We start from the raw sequence: 21,462 nt of genomic DNA, 5'->3' as shown, positions 1-21,462 counted from the left end.
AGGAAAGCAGTATCTGTTTTAAAAGTCAAAGGTGCTTATTGTGGGGCTCGAGGAGGAAAGAGCTAAGCTTGCTCTTAGCCCTTGCATACATTATAGCCCCCTTTTTCTAGTTTCATAACATGGTATCTGTGATATACCCAAAATTAACTTGCAAGCTGAGACTTCCTTGTTGGAATGACTTTTTATTCTTACTGTTCATCTGTGTGTATTAAACCTTAAGAGGCAGTTTTCATGCCTGCAATGGCTAATGAGCATGATTTGTTGCATAAAAAGCAACAGCATGGTAATCCTAACTATTAAGTCAGTAATTGATCTTTTTTTTTTATGCCAAGGGAAGATGAAGAGGTTCCTTGTTATTAGTCAGTTCTTCTCTACCTTCCATTACTACAGCCTGACGTGTTGTGAATTTTGAGTATAGTCTGCTGCGTATCACAGTGCAAATAACCAAAAGGCATTTCTGTAGTGGCCCTGCACTGCATATCTGGTGATGAAGTCCTGTACCCTGACGCTATGCCATAAGAGCAAAGGAAGGGGGGGAGGATGGGCAGTGCCTGCAGGCTGGGCAGCTCTCAGTGGGTCTGAGATGGTTCCAGAGATGGAACTTGATTCCATCCTGATGCTGCCCCCATCTGTGACCTGACTTCAGCCTGTCCTTCTGCTAACATTGTGAAACCATGGGCCCTTTGAACTATTTTCATGGCTTTTTTGCTGTCTGTAGCAAATCCTTGTCCAAATACTGGTTAGACTTTTTGTGAGCTAGACAACTCTTCTGTTGCCTGGCTGAATAACTGAGTGCAGCAGTAAAGATGTCAAGGGCAGACTGTAAACTAGAGATTTTCCTGTAGAAATATGAAATCTTAGCCTGGTATGGTTGGTTTTAAAAACTAAGAAGCATATAATTCAGCCTGTTCGGATTTAAGTGTCTCCTACGCTGCCATCCTGCAGTGGTGTATTGTTACGCAGTATGTTCTAGCTATTTAGACACACATTTTGACATTCTTTAGGTCCTTTGTTTAATTTTATTGTCCATAGGAAATGGCTGGACCTAAATTATCTGAGTAAATACGTCTCGGCTCTTCAAGCAAGTTGCTTCCCCCCCCACCCCGACAGCGGCCGTTGTCAGCCGTCGCTGGGTGGCAGGAGGCTGAGCTGGTGACAGGCGCCTGTGAGCGCTGCTGCCAGCCGGGTGGGCAGGCGCCCTTCAGCGGGCGGTGGGGTGACTGGGTGCGGGTTGCCATTGGCCCCGGGCAGGCCAGCCGCCTGCTGCTTACCTCTCACCTAGTGGGCAGGAGCTGGTGGGTTTGGCATGTGACAAACGTCCCGGGAGACCTTGGCTGTAGAGGAGAGCACCAGCTGAGCTGACTGCAATCCCTTTTTTCCGCAGCCGGTTCTTGCTGTGGAATATCCATGGCAGTGAGCGCTGGCGGGGAGCAGCCTCTTTCGTCTCTTCCTTCTGTGTGAACGTGACAAATCAAATGTGCTTCCTGTGCTTGATTATATTGCTGTGTGCTGCTGCCTTGGGCCTCCTTAGATGCTGCTTTAGTCAGCCTCATGACCAGAGATAAATTGCTGGCATGGTGCTGGGAGAAATAGGAAGCTTGCTAGCATAGAGGAGCTATGGGAGGATATCAGCTGTGAAGGCAGCTTGCTGTAGTGAGCTCTCTGTGCACGACTGGAGGGAGAGTAGAAAAGAGAGTGAGTTTATTTAATGGACTTAAGAGATGAAAAATCCTGCTGTGCTACTATAGGATTAGGATGCTCTCTGTTAGGTTAATGCAGGCAAGTTAACGCCTTATACCCCTGCCCTCCATCTCTCCGACTTCCCTGTTTGGCACTTGCTGTTTAAACAGTCTTATAGCACAGCTACTCTACAAGTAAATATTTAGCATCTGTGAAATGCTGTTCTTCAAAAAAAAAAAAAAAAAAATTTGTTAAAATGCACTGTCTGTTAAAAGCATTATTAAAACCCTGCAGAAATTGCCTCCTGTCAGCCCCACCTGTTTTTCTAGAGTATGAATGAGTAATTGCTTGCTTAATTAATTGCAGCACTGAAGTCTGAAGGTATTGCCTGCCTAGTGGCAGATCAAATTACTTTGACAGTGGGAAGCTAGCTGGACAAAGCATACATTGCTCTCCTACAACAACAGTGAATCGAAAGGGGATTTCAAATATTTGTGTGTAACTTTATTTCATATCAACAGATTTCAGCATCGGGACAACTGCACTGAACTGCAATGCAAGCACATGAGTTGTTTAGACACCTACGAATGCCAGAACTTGGGGATGTCAGACAGTATGTGCGCACCCTTCCAACAAATACGCTGATGGGCTTCGGTGCTTTTGCAGCTCTCACAACCTACTGGTATGCAACAAGACCGAAAGCACTAAAACCACCATGTGATTTAGCAATGCAATCCGTGGAAGTAGAGGTAAGTGTCACTTAATGGAGGCTGTCCTTCACTGAATTTTGAAGCCTGAAGGCAGCACTGAGAGAGACCAAACACTGATTTACATAAGTGTTCCTAAACTTGCAGTGGGAGGGGAATACATTTCAGGGCATGTTTGGTTTTTTTCTGAAATACGGCTTGAACTCATTTTTTTGGCTTTCTGAAATTGAAAACCAATTTGAGGGTTGAGGTCATCGTGGTGGTAACTAGCATGGTAGAAAAAGACTTTGTGCTGAGAAAACTGAGCTTCTGATCTGACTGGTGGGAGGAAACTTGCAAATGTTAGAATTGGCCCAGTGTAGTTTTCAATTCCTGGATGTGTGCTTAGGTGATGACCTATTAAATTAGGTCTTGGGGTCAGAGTGAGTATGCTGGTGTGTACTGATTAGGCTAATACTTTTCTGTTCTAATATTTAGTTTATAATAGCTGACAGATGAGACATTCTATATTAGGTTACAAGCATGAAGAGGGTACTAACTGTCCTCAAATGATCTGTGGAAAGATGTATTAGTCCTGCCAAGAGATCCCAGCCATGAAGTAAGTTGAAATTAAAGCAACCACCTGCTAAACTCTGGATATGCTAGCTTAGCTTTCGTTTTATGCTTTTTAGAGGCAGAGTTGCTGTTAGGTGGTGGGGTTTTTTTAATAGTGAAGTCAAATATGGAAACAGTCTGACTGGGAGGAACTGTTGCTTAGAAGCAAATACAGACAACTGATTACATGGCCAGGGTTTCCTGAGCAGCAGTTGTATCAATTTCCCTGTTCACTACAGAATCAAGATTTTCACCACTTATTTCATTCTTTCAAGAGTGCCTCTGTATTTCTTCAGGGTAGACAAGGTGTTTCCTTTTTTGAAGGAAGGAGACAGCTTTGAAAGGTTGTGATCTTCAAGAGAGATACAAAATGTAGGACTGTAAGGCTGCCAGTTTCTTGCATTACTCTTGATAGTCAGAAACTACCACTATAGATTTTTTTATATATACTTGCAACTGAAGTCTCCCTTTACTTGCAACTGAAGTCTCCCTTTACAGCACATTCTTCTGTGTGGATAGACTGCATCCAGTTGTCCTGTATCAAGTGCAATTAACATGGCTTCTTCTTGTGCTTAAGAGTAGATGTGACTACAAACTGATGTAAACAAATGTGGCAGAGCAGTTTGAAATTTACAGTGGGTAGACGTTCATGAACTTCAGCAAAGCAAACTCCTGTCATAGCCTCAAATTGGGCACTTTCTTTGCAATGTTTCATGATATTGAAATTGAAGAATGAAGCATTAGCTGGCCCCTCAATTCAAAAGTTTAGTACCACTTTTTTCCTAATCTTCTTCCCAGTATGGTATACAGTAAGCTTACTGACACATCATATTACTATAGCAAGTAATGGTCTGCTATTAGAATTACACAAAGCGGGAAACAAATATGCTCTGGCAATGTGATAATTGCCAAAACCACTCTTTTCAAGGAACATGTGTAGAGGAGGGATCCAGAGGTTAGATCTCACTTTTCTTGGTGAACTTTCCCAGTCCTGACAGCAGCCACTTAGTGGGTGGAATAGTCTTGTAGAGCAGCATGTTTTGGTGGCTGGAATAAACTAGCAGTGAAAGCTTTCCAGCTGTGGAGAGCCTCACTAGTCAGTATAGACTTCAGTGGATTTGGAGGGCTTTGCATTGGAAGATGGTAGTAACAGTGGCTCTTAACTGGCCATAAAACCAGTGACAAATGCTTATTTGCTTGAGACTCTTGACAGCAGTCTCAGTTCACTGCCTTTACCTCTTCAAGCTAAATTGCTCAGCACTGCAGGGTTCTGTGATTGAAATCATTGTTCGGTAGTATGAGACGTCACTAAACTACTTAATGCATCATTGATCCATATTGTACTGGTTAAATCAGCTCTCTGATCAGAGCAAAATAGGTATAACAGCATTATTTTTCACTCCCTCTTCAGAAAATACATTTTAATAGGAAGACTGAACTGTAGTAAAACTGAAATGAAAAACAGCTGTTAGCATGTCATAGTGATAAAGGAGCTCAAACTTTGAGAACGTGTTGAAATGATCAAGATCTAGTCAGTTTTGTTTATTGACAGTTCAGATACAGCCCTTAATGTAATGCTGTAAACTGTACCAAACTGTAATCAAATGAGAATGTATGTTTTGAAGCAAGTTTCGAGTGTCTGTTAGAATTGGTACTTTATAACAGTAACAAGAGTGTAATACAGTGCTTGGGATGGAGTTTCTCACTACATTTTGCTTAGAATTTCATGTCACTTACTCCATTCTCTTATACGGGTGTTAAGATAGATTGTCACTTCCACAGAAGAAAAATATCAAATACTGCTCTCAAATTATGTCTTAACTATTTTTTTCTGGCTAAGCAATACAATATTAAAAGGTCTAGGGAGTAAGCAATGTGCTCCAAAAAAACCATGGCAGAAGGCAATTCCTCTTTTCTACTGTTTTAATATCTAATCCATCTGTTCATTATAGTTCAAAATTATTATCATTAAATAAGCTTCTGCTTAATTCTTATTTGTGACTTATTTCCTTGGCCTCTAACAAAGTTAAATGAAGTCAGTGACTGGAGTAGGGTTTCTACATGTTCTGATAATAAATATTTGTAACTCTATATCAGAGGAAAAAGATCCTATTTACTGCTGTTCCAGGTCACTTCCCATCTCTGGAAAGCTTTGATTTGGTAGGCCAGCACCCAGTGACCCATTTTAACCATCACTGAATGAGCATAAAGATTGCACACTTAGTTGAATATTGGTACAAAGAGTTACTGAAAGTATCAGCTCTTCTAGAGTAGATGCCACAATTAAAAGATGGGGAGTATGATCTTTAAGTATGCATACTACAGTTACACTTCACTGAAAGAAACCCTCTTGTCTTCAGAGCTCCCAACCTGATCTCTCTTAGGGGAACTTCTCAGAGGTATAAGTGAATCTTCCAGGATCTACTTGAATCTCTTGTCTGTAGGAGGGGAGACAAGATTAATGAGGAGTAATTCTAAATAAAGTCTGTCTAGTGTAAGACTGCATTGCTGAGACTCATGCTATACTCAGTCATGCACTATATTGCCATTACTGTAGCACTGAAATTCTTAACAGAAATAGGGCATTAGTCCTGTGTTTTGCAAAGCTTGTGCACCCTTAATGCCTGTAATTGTAGGCACATCTGGATCTGTGTGCTTGTAGATTGCTTTTTCCATTGGTGACTGATAGCTGAACAACTTTGGCTATTGATTTGCATGCAGGTGTATGGCTGTCAAATATATTAAACCTTGTTTTAAAAACCCAAATACTTCTATTTGGCTCAAGTTCTGCTAAAGCATGTAGAAGGATAGCATATAAATAAACAGTAGGATGTCAGTGTTTTCTAGTATTAAGAGTTTGGATTTTGTGACTCTGGCTTTTTTATTCCCTTAAGAAAAGACATTCAAATATGGAGAGAGGTTTTCAACTCATGAAAACTTTTAAACTTACTTGCATTCTCCTGATACATTACCAGAACTCTAGCTTTCCTTGTCTTTCAAAAATCACTTGATTAGACATGTGCTTGCCTCCCTATTAAGTGATCAATTTTAGCTGTTGTGTGCTTACCTAGGGATTAGCATGCTTAAAATTACACGGCTGGTTTGAAAACTCTAGTTTATACTTCTTGCTGCTCAGAATATGCATGTTGGTGACCTAAGCACCACTTGCTGGTGTACTTTCAGGAAAATGGAAATTGGGTCTCTTGCTTCTGAGGCATGGTGGAGCCAACAGTGTGTTTTGACACTACTGCTAATCCTAAGCAGCCTGTGTCAACAAGAAGCAAACCCATGGCTGGAACAAAAGCAGCTATCTCGTTGTGTGACCCAAATAGGCATTGATACAGTAATATATATGCCTCTGTGGTAGAATAAATGTTTCCTTCAGCTGCTGCTGTTCTGAACAAATGCCAAGGTTCTACTTAATGTCCAGCACTTGCTGTGTAATGGGTCAGTTTCCTGCAACTCCCTGAGCTGCTGCAAGGGCTGCCTTATGTGAGTAACCAGAGGCTGTTCTTGCATTAATAAGATTTTATTGCCTAGCTCCTCAATAACACTTTAGTAAAACTCACAACCCTTTTGAGTGCTTACCTTTGTACTGGACAGATCTGTTACATCCCATTCAAATAACTTGTGTGAAATCAGTCAAACATTCCAGTCCTGAGATTCAGATGCTTGGTGGTTGTAATGACCAGTGATTTTTTTTTTTTTTTTTTTTTTCCAAAAAGTTTGCTGCAAACAGAACTGTCCCTGATAGTGCACAAATATTCTGGATAAGGACCCTTTGGACAGGCTCTTAGAGTAGCAAGAACCACTATTTTCAAGTAAAGTGTAGACCAATACCATAATATTGCCTAGTAGATGAGCTCAAACTGGGAGCATAAGGTAAGGTCTAAATGATCTTCAGCATATCCAGGTGTATTTCACTGCATCTATGAAGAATAACATTGAACTCCTGATGGCCTTCACACAAGGACCTAGGTGTTTTTCTGCAAAACTCTTACTCTAGGGCTGTTGAAAATTCAGTTAATTTCACTTTACTTTGGTTCTGCTTACTTTATTCTTTTTCCCATAAGTTGGTTATGTTTCCCTTTACTGAAAACTCATGAGAACTGATGGGGTCTTTTCAATAGTAGTCTGTTATAGAGCTTCTGTTTTTTCAGAAGGACGGTGCAGTCAGTTTTCTATCTAAGCAGTGTGCTGTCTGTCTGATGAAGTCTCATCCTCAAATTTGGTTAGTGCCTCAGGTCCTGCAAAAACTGCTTTTGTGGTGCTGACTAATAGGGCATGTAAACAAAACAGTAGTAGCTCAGATGAGGAGAAAACAAGTATTTCTTGACTGTTGCCAAGGAATGGCTTAGGATATGGTATTTCACCTGGTACAGGAATTGTAGCACATCAAACATGGTACTGATGCATTGCACTTGTTGACATTACCTATGATTGTGGTTACAAACTACGTTGTGTGATCTTCCTCAGGTTAGCCAGCAGTGGTAGAACTGGGAAAATCTAGAAGCTGACCTTGGTTATCCAAGTTCTGTGAAACCAGCACAATAAAGCAAGCAGTCTTGCTTTGCTTTCCTGGCAGAGACATGTACTAGTGATCTGTTCATTTCCTATGGAGTAGATGTTGGTCTGAGTGCAAGTATGCTCTTGAATTTCTAATGTTACCAATTTTTAGAGGTAAGCCAGTCATTAACTTGTTCTGGGTCATGTTCACAGTGTAAGTTTCTGCTTACTGTCAAAGGAGTGGCAAGCACTGCATTACGCATAGTGCTTTGCTAAAACAAGTCTAACTTGTTCTAGTGTTAAAATATCTTTTTCCTCTCTGATGTGCCTTTAATGTGCTAACTGCTTTCTGTGGACATGGGTAATATGACATCTTCTGTGGATAAACCTGTGTTTATCTAGCTTATACATGAACAGATGCTCTCTGGACTGCCAGGGTACTTTGAAAACAGGAAAATAAACCAATGGTCGGGAAGAGCCTATGAATAGGTTTTTGACATTGTGGATGACGGCACAATTCAGGCACAGATTTAGTTAGTCCAGGATTTGACTCTGAAAGAGCCAGGAGTTGACTACAACCACTGATAGAGACACAATCTTATGCAATGTTTGCCCAAGACCTTCTGTTTAACCAGCTAGGCTCTTCCTGCGAAGAACTTGCTTGTAGGTGTCTGTCATCATAGCAGGACTAATAAATGTGGCCCAATAGTACTTGCATAACTGCAATTTGTGAAACTTAATTGATATAAAATGAGATTATTTAATCAGTCACTCTAAAAAAGGCCATGTTAAAACTATGAACTATTAAATTCTTGTATTGACTTCCAATTGTAGCCTATGTAAATGTTCACCTGCTGAAAAACGGTGATTTTAATCCTCAAGGTAGTATTGTCTTGACTGCCTCTAACTAGATTAGGAAGAAACCTTTTTTGTAAGATGGAACTTTAAATTGGATTAAAGGACTCAATTTTTATCTGGTACAGAGTATTTTACTTATGAGAACACTTGTTTAAGGTGTTGTTGACCACCCTTAAAATCATTTAGGTTTTGAAACCACAGTTTGAAGTGTGACTATGTTTTGTAATCTTAATTAGAAAAGTAGATTAGGATCTCGGCATTAATATTGTATCTAGAGAGCTCTGAGTCTGGAGTGATTTAGAAAGTTTGATGGAATTAATCATGTTATATACTGCAATAATAGTCAAACACTTCCTAAGGAAAACCCTCTGTCTAGTAAGGAGTGTCAAAGGGCATTTTGCAGTTCTCATTTGGTCTGTGCTATCATAGGTAGCTGAGGAATAAGATTTTTGCCTGACAGGTTTTTAGTAATGCAGGGAGCAGTCTGACTCTTTAAACAATATCCTGGGAAACCTTGCAGATCTCTCTCTCCCCTGGTGGTGAAAAGAACCGCAGTTCTCTCAAGCAGAACTTACCAAGACTCATAACAAAACTTAATGGATGAGGTGGTTTTATTCCTTCGGGAAATTCCTGTTCATTTATAACTAACAAGTGTGTCTAACCTTTCTAATTGGTTTTCTTAGGGTGGTGAGCATGCTCGAAGGTCCTCTCTTCTTAACAGTGATGAATTGTTGATTTACTACTACGATGATGTGAGAACAGCTTATGATATCTTCCAAAGGGGTGTGCAAGTATCAAGTAAGTCTAAAATTAAAGATAATTTTTTCAACAATATGTCAAGGACTAAAGGTCTGGGCTCTTTTGCAGTGCAGTTGGGGCTAGAGGATGTCTACCTAGCAATGTGATAAATGTATTGGATGTGAGCTTTCTGGAAGGCAAATTTAACTGTGACCTCTTGTAAAGCAGAGTTGTGTGAATAAAGTCAGTGCTGTGTTCCTTAGCCTAAACCAACCTCGTTGCCTTTGTGTCCTTCCCCAGCTTCCTTCCCTGCCCTCCTCTTAAAAAAAAAAAAAAAAAGTTTGTCTTCTGAAGGCTTAACACCAAGAGTGTAGTTAGTATGGTGTCAGGACAGAGGAATCGGGGGTTAAATTTTGAGTAACTTTTGATTATCATTTTTAGATAATGGTCCATGTCTAGGTGTTAGAAAACCAAACCAGCCATATGAGTGGATCTCTTATAAAGAGGTAAGTAGTATTTCTAACTGAGTGCTAGACCTGCTTTTGCTTGCTGAGACCGTTGAGACAACATCCAGTAATGTGATATAACAAATCTTAATTATTTGTAGATGTTTTGAAGTAGTAGCAGAATATTGCAGAAAGGCTCTAGTTCCTATTAGAGTGTCTTAAAGGAACAGCCTCAAATATGTGCAAGGGGGAGAAAAGAAGAGTATCTCCTGCACTTGGTTTATTAAGTTTTATTTCAGAATTTTTTTGGGTTATCTTGGCAGCTTTTAGCGTCTCATTGCTGAATTGTTTAGAACTTGGATGCTGCCTTTGAAGGGCTGCAGCTCTGAAGCAGTATTCAGGGACTCAGACTGCTACTACTTTAGGTGCTTGCTTCTGAGAGGCTCATTTTACACTAGGAAGAGTCCTACCTACAGATGTTACTTGTGCTTCTTGACAACTTGTCTCCATAGTGCTGAATGATTGTTGTATAGGGTGTTAACAGATATGCTTCTAACTAGTAGCATGCTCCTTCATGATTGCTAAAAATATCTTTATGGAAATCTTTAACAGCTGTGTGCTTTTAGCTGGTTCCTGATTTAATCAGTTATTGTCTTCAAATTTGCATAAACCTTGCCTATTGCATGCTGTTAAGGTCATTAAACACCTTTTGTATGTAGCAGACCTCACTTTTTTCCAAGGTGATTTTGCTGGGCACTTGTTAGATGCAACCTCTCTTTGAAGCTCTTCTGTTTGAGTCATGTGACTAACATGGATTCAGGTCATGTGCTATATGGAAAGAATTTAGAAAACTGCCTTCCCAAGCTTCGTTTGTAGAACTAGCTGGGTTTTGCCTCTTATTCTCCCACTTTTTGAAGGGAGAAATGCTATTCCCATAGGCACTGAATGAAGCAGAAGGATGGCATATGTAGTGCTTGTGATTGAGCAGAAATACAATGCTGAATCATTCCAGGGTCACTTCTGCGGTTTAATACAGATACAACAAAACAGCCTTTTCTGTGTATGTGAGCTTAACATTTGAACTTACACTTAACACTTTAAAGTCCAACTGGATTGTCTCTTTTGCTGCATATGGAGTGCAAGTGTAGTATCTACGATCAGCGCAGTGTAATGGCACTGCAATGTTTAGGTTATCAAAGTCACAGAGGACATCCAAAATAGCCTAGGAAACTTCTACTTCATACCAATTACTGGCCTTCTTTTTGTAGGACTTAAGGTAAAATAATGTTGAGGGGTGTATATTGATGAAGTTGCTCTCAATTTTTGTCTTCTCTATTTTTTTTTTTGCCCCTCCAGGTTTCAGACAGAGCTGAGTATGTGGGCTCTGCATTACTCCACCGAGGCTTCAAACCATCTCACGTTCAATATGTAGGAATCTTTTCACAAAACAGACCTGAGGTAATTTAATTGACAGTGTGTGCATTGGTCGTCTAGCTGTTACTGAAGTGTCCCACTCCTGTACCTGTTGCTTTTTGGCAGTGTACTGAGCTTCCCTACTAAGAGACCATTTGGCGTTAGGAAATGAAGGCTGACATTGTGGACCCACAAGCCATAGACGTGGCATCTTTAGCTAAGAACCAAAACTGATAATTGACACAACTGTTAGCGTCTTATATTGGTTTTTTGCTCCCAGAGCTGAATGCAGAAGGCTGGAGAGCCGGAAGAAAATTGCGGAATCCAGAAGAACTTAACTCATTCTCTTCTCATCTTTCCAGTTTGTAGAGGAGGGCTGTTTAATGGGAAGCTAATGCTGTACTTGGTGAATGTAATCACCATTTGCTTTCTCTTGAAAAGTGACATTGGAGTACAATGTAATTGAAAGTGGTTGGAAGTCACAAGGAGGTGTTTAAACCCTTCAAAACTCAAAGAAACACTTAGTGATTAAATATTTGGACCAATAGAAGATGGCTAAAGGTGATAGTTCTATCTCTGCCAGAGGCCCTGGGCACAAAGATTCTGGGAGGGAGAACTGCTGATGAAGGCAAAAATTCAAAATTAATTGCAATTTAATAAAGGGGCAGAAAGATTAAAGAAGTGATATAATTAAAGATCATCACCTGTCAAAGCAAAATGATGTTACAAACCTGAGACAACTACAGGGATATTAGATTGATTAGTTAGTATCTATCCATTTTAACCCAGAAGTGGGTCTAGATTGCTGTTTCCAAAAATATTATGAAGTATTCAGTAAATATTTATTCTCTAGACTTGTTTATTAAAGTAGCTTGAGCTGGTACTTGCTGCATTAAGCTAGTTCAATCCAAACCTGTATTAAGACAGGAGACTGGTTCTTAAGTCTTGTCAAATATATTGTCCCTCTTGATTAAACACTCCCAGATGGATGCCGTTATCTAGAGCCATCTACAGTGTTGACAGGGTTAGAAGTTGTATCAGTGTCTTGGTCATGCTGGACAACAGCTTGCTGTTGGATCTCTTCTGATTTCAGTTTGTCACTGAGCCTTCCCTGCCGTCATTAAAGCAAGCTGTGTGACAAGTGACCTTGACTCCCTTCCTCCTCTCCAACCCACACCACAAAAAAACCCCCTAACTCTAGCCTTGTACAGATGAAGGAAGAAAACCCAATATTTTTTCCAGACGTTAAATCTGCAGTAGTTTGCTGTTTGGATTTTCCTGCTGGAATTCTACAGCTACAGTTTTTTCTGTAATAAAAGAGGCTGGGATGTCTCCAACTAGGAAGCTGTTAAATGACATGGTGTTACAGACTCTTCAGTTCAGCCTCCTGTGCTTATAACATCATGAACTGGAAGTAAAAAAAAAGGGGGGGGGGGGGCAGATGTTAGTGTTGTGCCAGTTTGAACTGTTTCTCTATAGAGCTTTGGGTGCAAAGTCTTTGACTGCTGGGTCAGTGGATTTTTCTGAAGGAGAGCACGGTAGTGTGGTCTGCTCTTGGATCACAGAGACAAAATGTGCTTGAGTTGCATCGCTCCAGCAGGCTTTGAGTTGGGTCAGGAATGAGCTGGAAAGACTTGTTTAAACCAGCAATTTTAAATCTGGGATTTTGCCTGCTGAAAACTGCTGGATAGGTGTTGTGACATCTCCAACATAATCACTAATCCAGACAGGAGATTATGTGAAGTTTTTTTGTGTGACACGATTCACATTTGTCAGTTCAGGGAACAAGTGCTGGGGAAGTCCCCTGATGGGGAAAATCCTAGCATGTTACTTGCTTAAATGTTCACTAAAAAAACCTAACTTGGATTTCTAAATAAAAATATTACTTTCTCTTTGAGTAACTGGACAACAGATGATCTCTTCTGCAAGCAAGGAAGTTGTGTTTAGGATTGAGAAAACAGGACAGTGAAATATACAGTGTCCCTTAATAGCAGATCAGAGCCATGGCAGAAAACAAATTGAAACTTTCAGACTGCTGTCTGTATTCATACTAGTTGCTTGCTTGAGCTTTGAGAGAGAACTCAAGTGTCAAGGCTTAATATTTGTATTTAAATATTCCTAACTTTAGAAGCTAATATGGAAGAAAAATGTCTTGGTAGTCCAGAAAATAAAGATGCTGGTGGTTGTATTGAGAATGATGGTGTGCAAGAGTTGTTGGAGGCTGCAACAGCAAGTGTTATCACTGTGTGCAGCTTCTGAAGTCTACTGTAGTAGAGCACCACCCTACTAAAATAACTACTGAACTTCAGGCTGCTGAACAACAATACAGCTGCCCCCTTGTTACATGTACAGGTGGATGCTATCTAGGAAGAAATATTCAGTGGACCCTTTCATGGCTGATATAGGTGTGCCTGCTTAGACTTGTCAGTATATCTAATGTCTGCATGAAGGTCTAGTTACCTGTTAGCTGGCCTTGTACTAGTTTTATAAGAAGTCTCTTTGGACAAGAGGTGTACAACTTACCTATTGTGTAAATGCTTTCAGAAAAATTCCCTGCATTTAAGGCTGTCTCAATCAGTAGAGAACTTCTTACAGGCAAGTTTCCTAAAGTAAACAGTTCATAAAACTGAGATTTAGCAACTTTGTTAACATAGCCTCTATATTAGATATTATATGGAATAACGAGCTGAATGATTTTTAAACTTGTCATCATACAGGGGTGAGGTAACTGGCTAGTGTCCTGCAAAAACACTGGAAAGTGTGACAAAGTTTGGGGGTGGGGAAGGGAAACAAGCGCCCTTGTTAATGCAATCCTTGTTGAATTGCAAGTTCTGATAACTTTAAGATGCATGTTGTTTTGTTCCTGTAACTGGAACTGACTAAAGGTACTGCATCTGAGAATTTTTGTCACTCTTCTTTGATGGGAAAAACTGAAATGTTCCAGTTTCACTGGCCTCTTCATGTGTCCGGAGGCTCCCATTTCAGGAGTCGCATGCTACCCTGTATTTTGGTGTAGCTAGCTGTTTAAAAACTATACCAATAGCTACTGTCTGGAAAAAGAATTGCATGACTATTTTACCTTGATGGTACTTTGGATGAAATCAGGCTTGCTGTAAAGCATTGTCAGCTTGCATCACACCCATTAAGGCTGCAATAGCCATTACGTTTATTAAGTACTGGACTTGTTAGCAGGTAAATCCTTCTTATTGTGGCTTGCAGGGATGTAATTGCATTTTTTATAGAAGTCTTCAGATTAGATTCCTTTAAAGAAGAATGGTTAGTCTTGAAATGCTGAAAAACTTTCTGGGGCTGGCTTTCGAAAGGACTTATAGTTTAACTGCATATGTTGCATGTCTGGCATTCAAATGAGATGCAGATAATGCAGAGGTAAGAATACTGTGTGTATATATAATTAATGTGTGTCAAGACATGAGCAAGTCCTTCACTGATTCATGTACCATGGTAATATAGAATATTGAAAGCTTTGGCTACCTCAATAACCTAAAACCAAGAAAAAAAATACTGTACTCTTACTCAAAGTCTCTTTCTGTTAAGAGGTAAACTAAGGAGACAGTTAATGTTAACCTTTTCAAAAGTGCTTAAAACTATTCTTAGGGGCAGAGTTGAATTTTATTGGATTGTTTCCCATAGCTCCTTATTGCTTATTTTTTTCTTTCCTCCTTCCACAGATAAAAATGTAGTAGGTTTTCAAAGTAAACAAATGATAAAAACTGCCACTTTTTTTTTAAAGACTTGTCCAAATGAGCTCTGTCGTATTAGTTTCCTTGTTAGAATCCAAATATGAGTCTTTCTTGGAGGTCTGTTACAATAAGCAAACACATAGTGACTTGCATCTCTCTTTGTGCAGTGGGTTATCATTGAACAGGGATGCTATGCATTCTCCATGGTGGTGGTGCCACTCTATGATACACTGGGAACTGAAGCAATTACGTACATTGTGAACAAAGGTAGGACACTTTCAGTAGTTCAGCAACTGAATGTATGATGGCAGAGCTGACTGAGGGCAGAACTATAGCCTTCTTCAGAAGAGTCTTCCATTACCATGTTCTGAAATATGTATGGATCTAGTCTAAACTCAACTTGTCATATTGATAATGTCGTTCTCTTTCATCAGCTGACTTGTCATTGGTTTTCTGTGACAAACCTGACAAGGCCAAACTTCTGCTAACCAATGTGGAAAAGGGGGAAACTCCAATACTCAACACCATTGTTATCATGGAGTCTTTTGGCATGGATCTTGTGGAACGTGGCAAAAAGTGTGGGGTGGAAGTCTTCAGCATGAGAGAGTTAGAGGTAAGCATGCTTAACTTACTTTACTGCTTTCATCCCATTTACTTGTGGAGGAATAAGACAGTGTCTGTTGAACAAATTTTAGGACTGTGAACAAAATGTGGTGGATTAGTTTCAAAATACTTAACTATCTCTTGGATTGAAGTTTACACACAAAAAAAAATAGAAGGAAAACAACTTGCTAATAGTATTTCACAATGCTCAAAATGTAAAAGTGTATATGCCAAGATGACAGAATGAAAGCTTGTTAACATAGTCCAGACTGAATATCAGATCTGAGTGTTAAGGCTTGCCCATGTGAAGCAGTAACATGGTAATTAGATACTGTGACTAATACTTCAGAAATACTTATTTCAAAAAGAGCCTGTGTGGGTTTTGGTCTTGTGAAAAATAGCATCTTCCCCTGTGCACTGAATCCACAAAATATTTTCTGGGGGAGGAGGAAAACAGCAGTAAACTGTTCCAGGGTAAGCTTATGGTAATGTAGGGGAATGACTTCCAAACATACAGGTTTTGGAAGTAGAAACCATTTTGTTTAGCCACCTAACGTTCAAGCCTTGGTTTTGCTTGTAGTTTTGTCTGCATAGATCTCTTATGCAAGTGTATTTCATAACTTCACTCATTATTTGGAGAATGCTGTCCCAGGACCAAATTGCATAAAGTACACCTTTACTGTGAGATTATGAAACCGGGTTTAGCCTGGTTCCAGCTGGAGTTCTGGTGAAGGCTTGGCTCATTAGGACTTGAGTATCTCCAAATAAGCATGCTTGTCTTGCGCAGGTGTTAGTGTGAAATACTTCATTTCACTGAACTTGTTTTCACAGGAGTCTTAACTGCTATGTTAACAGGGCCACCTCCTGGTAAAGATACAAAAATGCCAATGTGTCTTTTAAAAGATGATTTAACTGTATTGTAGTTAACTAGCCTCAGCAAGACTGACAGGTTGAAATGGGGCTAAAAACATTATGCAGCATAAGTGACTTAAGCAGTGCTGTAGCTCACTGGCAAAAGGGTTGGGTTAAACTTGGAAAAAGATTGTACCAACTTGCAGTTGGGCCACTAAAATCAGCTTCTTTCCTTGAGTTGCACTGCAGTTTTTGGCAGAGGAAGATGCTTTCCACTGGATCTTCTAGCTACAGAAAAAAAAAAACCCAGGGGGTGAATGTTATCTTTAAGTTAGAAGTTTAGATGCTTAAGTAGTGACTTCCACTAGTACTTCGTAGCTCTTACTTGACAATACTGCTTGATGTTTGTATTAATGCAGCAATAGGTGCTCCAAGAGCCTCTTGTCTAAATCTTAGAAGTTAGGCAAACTTAAATATTTATAATAGTGTTTTGGTGAGCAGGAATAAGTTTTGTCACTTTTTTTTTTAAGAGGTAGAGGTTTTTAGTGTCTCCTGAAAGGCAGCTTGAACTATTTAGAAGCTTAGATTAGAATAGAACGACTATTTCTAGCTTTAAGTACTTGCTTTCTGGATTTCTGGCTTGAGTTTATTGCTCAGCTGTGCTTTATACGTTATGTTACCGGTTCCTCTGTGTATCTCCCAGATGCCATAAGCATGGTTTCTGATGCCTAATATCTGTATGTATGCTGTGTTTACTTAGAGCTGAGTAGCTGTGAATAAATGGCTTTTCAATAGGAGGAGATGTTAGAGTCCTGTTCTGGGAAATCTCAAGAAGTGTGTGGAGATCTTAGCCATATATTCAGTAAATACCAGATCTTGCTCAAAACAGGCTGTAGGGAAGTATTGAGCTCCTGGTGGTACTTGACAGCAGATGCTGTTGTTTTGAGCAGACAGCTGCGTTGTCATAGTGGCAGACTTTTGCATAATGGCACTATTTCAAAGGGGCAAACTTACAGGTATGGGAATGTTAACTGTGTTTCTGGACATTCCTTTTTTTCTTAAATCTCTTTGGGTAATCTAAGAGGTACATCATACTAAAGGAAGTCTAGGGCTAGTAAAGGAATGCATAGTGCTGTTGTGTACTTGGAATGTAAAGGCAATGGTGAAGATGATGTGTCTGCCCTTAAAGGGTGCTTCCAAAGCTATACTTAACAAAAGGTCCATTTTAATTTGCGTAAGTCCTTAAACTAGTATTGTTCCTAGTCTTAAATAGGCACAACAGTAATAAGTCTTGATTTGAAACTTTAAAGCTCATAGACATTGAACATCAGCTTTGAAATCCTTCCCCTTAATCACTATATCCTTGATGATAAAAGGATCTTCTTGGTATCCATTCTCTTCTGCCTAAAGAACTATGGCATCATTAATGGTCAGGCCTGAATAATCATAAGGAGGGAGAGGGAAGCAGAAGAGGTTCTGGAGGAGAGAATCTTGTGCTCTCCGCTCTTCAGTATAGAAGGGGTACAAACCACCAATGACCCTTCATGGGGAAACTCGGTCTTCCTTCTCACAAACAGCAATGTTGGTGCAAGGTGCTTACTGAGGTGAATCTTGCTTCATCTATTCAATGGTTGTCAGTGGCACAGGTGCTCTGCATGAGGTATAGGATTGATTGCCTGCTGCGGTGTGTCATAACACTGCTTAACCTTGAACTTCTCTAGTGAGTGACTTCTGGTTTACTAGCTGGGGGGAAACAAAAACCTGAGTCTTAAATTAGCTATCACTTTTGTATTTGTAGAACGTGGTAGTTATTCTATATATCTTTAAAACATCTTTTAAAGCCTTTTTTACCCTTTTATAAGTTAAAATGCCTTAACAGACAGTCTAAATAATGGAATATTATGATAGTTGGTAATGTTTATCTGGTAAATTTAAAGCAAAAAAAGTTACCCGCTCATGTCTAAACTGTCTCCCTCCTCTTTCTCTCCTTTCTGTAGGAGCTGGGAAGAGCACACAGGCAAAAACCTATTGTAAGTATGAAATTAGCTCAAGTTACTTAGTCTGAAGCTGGGATAGCATTCTGTAGATCAAACTAGCAAATCTCCCTATCTCCCATAGCTCAAAAGTAACACTAGTATTTCAACGTTTTGTCCAAGAAAATCTTTTTCCTTGCTATCTTAACCATACTAATACTTTCTTAACTCTCATAGCCTCCAAAGCCAGAAGATCTAGCAGTCATCTGTTTCACCAGTGGAACAACAGGTACACCTCATTACATTATGCAGAATGTATTATCCTGTATGTGCAAAATTAATTCAGAAGCCCTCCTACTTTTTTCAAGACTCTCCCCTGCTGCTGCATCTTTTTGGCAAGTAGTAGCTGGGGAAGTTTTATGGTAAGGCTCCCTTTGATTATTTTTTTTCTCCCCATTGATCAATACAGAGTTGCAGTATTGGGGGGTGGAGGTGTTACATTTTTGGGCTTGGAAATAAGTACTGAACCTGTATTTCCATTATAATAAGGACTCTGCATCAGACTTCAGACTTTCAATTCTTCCGTAGTCTTTTTTGTACTGTATTAGTAAAACTTGTTCCTTAGCTGTATGCAACCTTGCTGTAAGACAAAAACAGAAAAACTACTGTCTAGATGTCACATGCTTTTGACACCTGTAAGTTAATATCCAACACTGGCAGGGAGCAAAAGGGAAGAGTACAACGACAAGCTACACTTTTAAAGTAGATGGGAGAACAGAAATTAGTCTGGGTTTGATAGCTGCATCTTCACAGAAGTGTTGAATTTTAAATGAGAAGCTTATCCAAGAAACATGACAATTTCTTACAGATTTGCTCTCCTTATGAAATTTGAGGATTTCAACACAAACTTATACTTAACTGTTATCAGCTATTCTTGAAAGTGTGTTAGCAAGCTCTCTGCCTTTGTTTAATTGATATACAAAGAAAGGTATTAGTATCGAAGAAGGGACTGATTGATTGAAATGCTATTAGATTAGTTTTACCACTGCTTGGTAACTTAAAGGATCTAAAAATTTCACAGTTGCATCCTGATGTGCTTCCTCCTTAGGAAACCCCAAAGGAGCTATGATCACTCATCAAAACATAGTCAGCAATGCTTCAGCTTTTGTGAAATCTACAGAGGTAAACCACAAAGGTTAATGTTGTGGATTTGCATGAAGGGAAGAATCTCAGGAGTAAAACAAACATTGAAATCTCATAACTTTGGTCTTAACTTTTAGTAAGATCCAAGTGAAAATGTAACTTGACAGCACTCTGCCCACGCTAGGTCAGAAGTCAATGTTTACTGGTTTCTTCTGTCAGGGCCAAGAACCTGACGCTTACAATTTGGTCTTACCTGAGCAAAATGTTATAAAGATCCTGATGTGGATCTACATTACATTCTGCCGTGGGCTTATAGTGTTGTCATTAGTGCAAGCTCTGTATCAGAGGGTTTGTGTAGAGGCTAACCTTTTCCACTAAGGATGGGAGAAGCTATAACGTATTTTAACCCCCCCAAAATAATTAAAGCCCATGCATAAATGAGCAAGAAGCGTAACTCGATTTTTATTTGATACAGTATTAACTTTTTGTTTACAGTAGACTACTAAAGTTCATCTGCAGGCTAGCTGAGAAGATGGTTCTAAATTCTAACACATACAGATGTAATTAAAAATACAATTCTAATTATTTTGTCAAGTACTCTGCATATAGAATTGTTTTTAAATTAAGCAACTAGTCAGACAATTAGATCATGTAAGGTACTTTTGATATCAACCTTATGGTAAATTGGATAAGCAGACTTGCTGATCTAAGATGAAAATGTGTATCTTTTTTTTAAACCCCTAAGGCATACTACTTTAACCTTTTTTGTTCCCCCTCCCTCCCAATGTGTATAATGGAACTCTTCTGCAGTTTCTCTTGGAATTTTTTTCTATTCATAATCATATGAATGATAAGTTGTAACAATCTGGTCACTATACTCAACTCTAAAAGATTACCATTTCTGCAGTGTGTGTTTACTCATGCTAGAAGTCATTGCTGTAATTTTTTAATGAAAGACAATGCAGCCTCATTACAAACAAAACTGAAGCGAGGGCTCTGCTCTAGAGATTAGATGCTAGACTTCATTGTTGTGTTTAACTTAAGCAAAATAGAGAATCAATGAGAATTAAATTTAATCTTACTAACACTTTCAGAAAGCACTTATACCTTCCTGTGATGACGTTCTGATATCATTCCTGCCCTTGGCTCATATGTTTGAGAGAATCGTTGAGGTAAGCATCTGTTTGTTGTACTGAACTATTGGGAAGCTTGCTTTTCTTACAGAATGCATGTCTCTTGAATCCCACTGATACGCACTATTCCTTTTGACTCTTGCACATGTGTATGAAAGCTTGAGGTAAGGTTCAGGAAAACAACATCCCATAAACAATATTCAGTGAATACTAGACAGTTGGTTTTCATGCTGAAATACAAACGTTAACCTTGGAGCTAGGGTTAATAAAAAAACTGGTTTACCAGAACAGGAGACAATCCCTTAGCACATGTACACTGCCTAGAAATTCCCTCTAATGTAATCAGTGCACTATTAAAAGTCCATGCTGTTCTTTAGTCTGCAAACTTTAAAAATTTATTTTATAATGTGGCATCCTGCTTGCTTACACAAAACTAATTTTAAGTTGGTTAAACTTGCCATTGGTTAAACTTGCCATTGCTTCCAAGAAACTTCAATAAAAAGGGAGGGATTTTGTTTCAGTGGAGTTCTCTTCCAGAAAATGAAAATGGCTCTTAATGACATTTAATGACAAACTTTGAAGTTCTCTCTGATAGCTTGTTTTACCATATGGCAAAACCTGGGGCTTCATTTTTGAGGATGAGGGGGCTCAGGTTGTCTGAATACTGGCAGTCTTAAGGACCTCTGAGCCTATAGTTAGGTGGTATGCATTATTGAAAGGATGCAATTTCCTCAAACTTATTATATATACAGTAGAGGCACAGGTTATTTAATTACCGTACTTACTGAAGTTGAATTAACACCTCTCCCTTAGGTGAGATTGCAAATATGTATGTTGAAGGTAGTCATGTCCCAATTTATGTAGGAAAATAAACAGCCTCCGTGTAAGTGTGAAAAGACAATGGAGCCAGAAATTGTCCTGTGATTTCAGTTCGGAATCCTGAGCTTTCTACCAAAAAAGCGTCTCTATATACACATAAATAAAAATGTATATATGCTTATGTGTCTGTATATATGTACATAATGAAGATTTGGGAATAGAGCTAAACTGAGGTGTACAGGTGCCCTTAGGCTTTCAGCACCTTCCCCCCCCCCCCCACCCCCCCCCCCCGCCCC

At 39.4% G+C, this 21,462-nt stretch overlaps 1 protein-coding gene across 1 annotated transcript in view; it reads left to right on the top strand.

The window, feature by feature from the left end:
* The first annotated feature begins 2,131 nt into the window (after positions 1-2,131).
* Positions 2,132-21,462, top strand: part of ACSL1 (acyl-CoA synthetase long-chain family member 1) — a 32,701-nt gene continuing 13,370 nt past the window's right edge. The window contains exons 1-10 of the mRNA XM_009277361.2: positions 2,132-2,429; positions 9,029-9,143; positions 9,525-9,589; positions 10,886-10,987; positions 14,811-14,910; positions 15,078-15,256; positions 18,096-18,128; positions 18,309-18,360; positions 19,180-19,253; positions 20,309-20,386. Coding sequence (XP_009275636.1) covers positions 2,235-2,429; positions 9,029-9,143; positions 9,525-9,589; positions 10,886-10,987; positions 14,811-14,910; positions 15,078-15,256; positions 18,096-18,128; positions 18,309-18,360; positions 19,180-19,253; positions 20,309-20,386 — 993 coding nt within the window. The 5' untranslated portion in view covers positions 2,132-2,234. The remainder of the gene's footprint in view (positions 2,430-9,028; positions 9,144-9,524; positions 9,590-10,885; positions 10,988-14,810; positions 14,911-15,077; positions 15,257-18,095; positions 18,129-18,308; positions 18,361-19,179; positions 19,254-20,308; positions 20,387-21,462) is intronic.

The sequence above is a fragment of the Aptenodytes forsteri genome, unplaced genomic scaffold (genome assembly GCF_000699145.1).
Source record: "Aptenodytes forsteri isolate BGI_AS27 unplaced genomic scaffold, ASM69914v1 Scaffold65, whole genome shotgun sequence".
NCBI classification, from domain to species: Eukaryota; Metazoa; Chordata; class Aves; order Sphenisciformes; family Spheniscidae; genus Aptenodytes; species Aptenodytes forsteri.
This window is presented reverse-complemented; position numbering and strand designations above follow the sequence as displayed.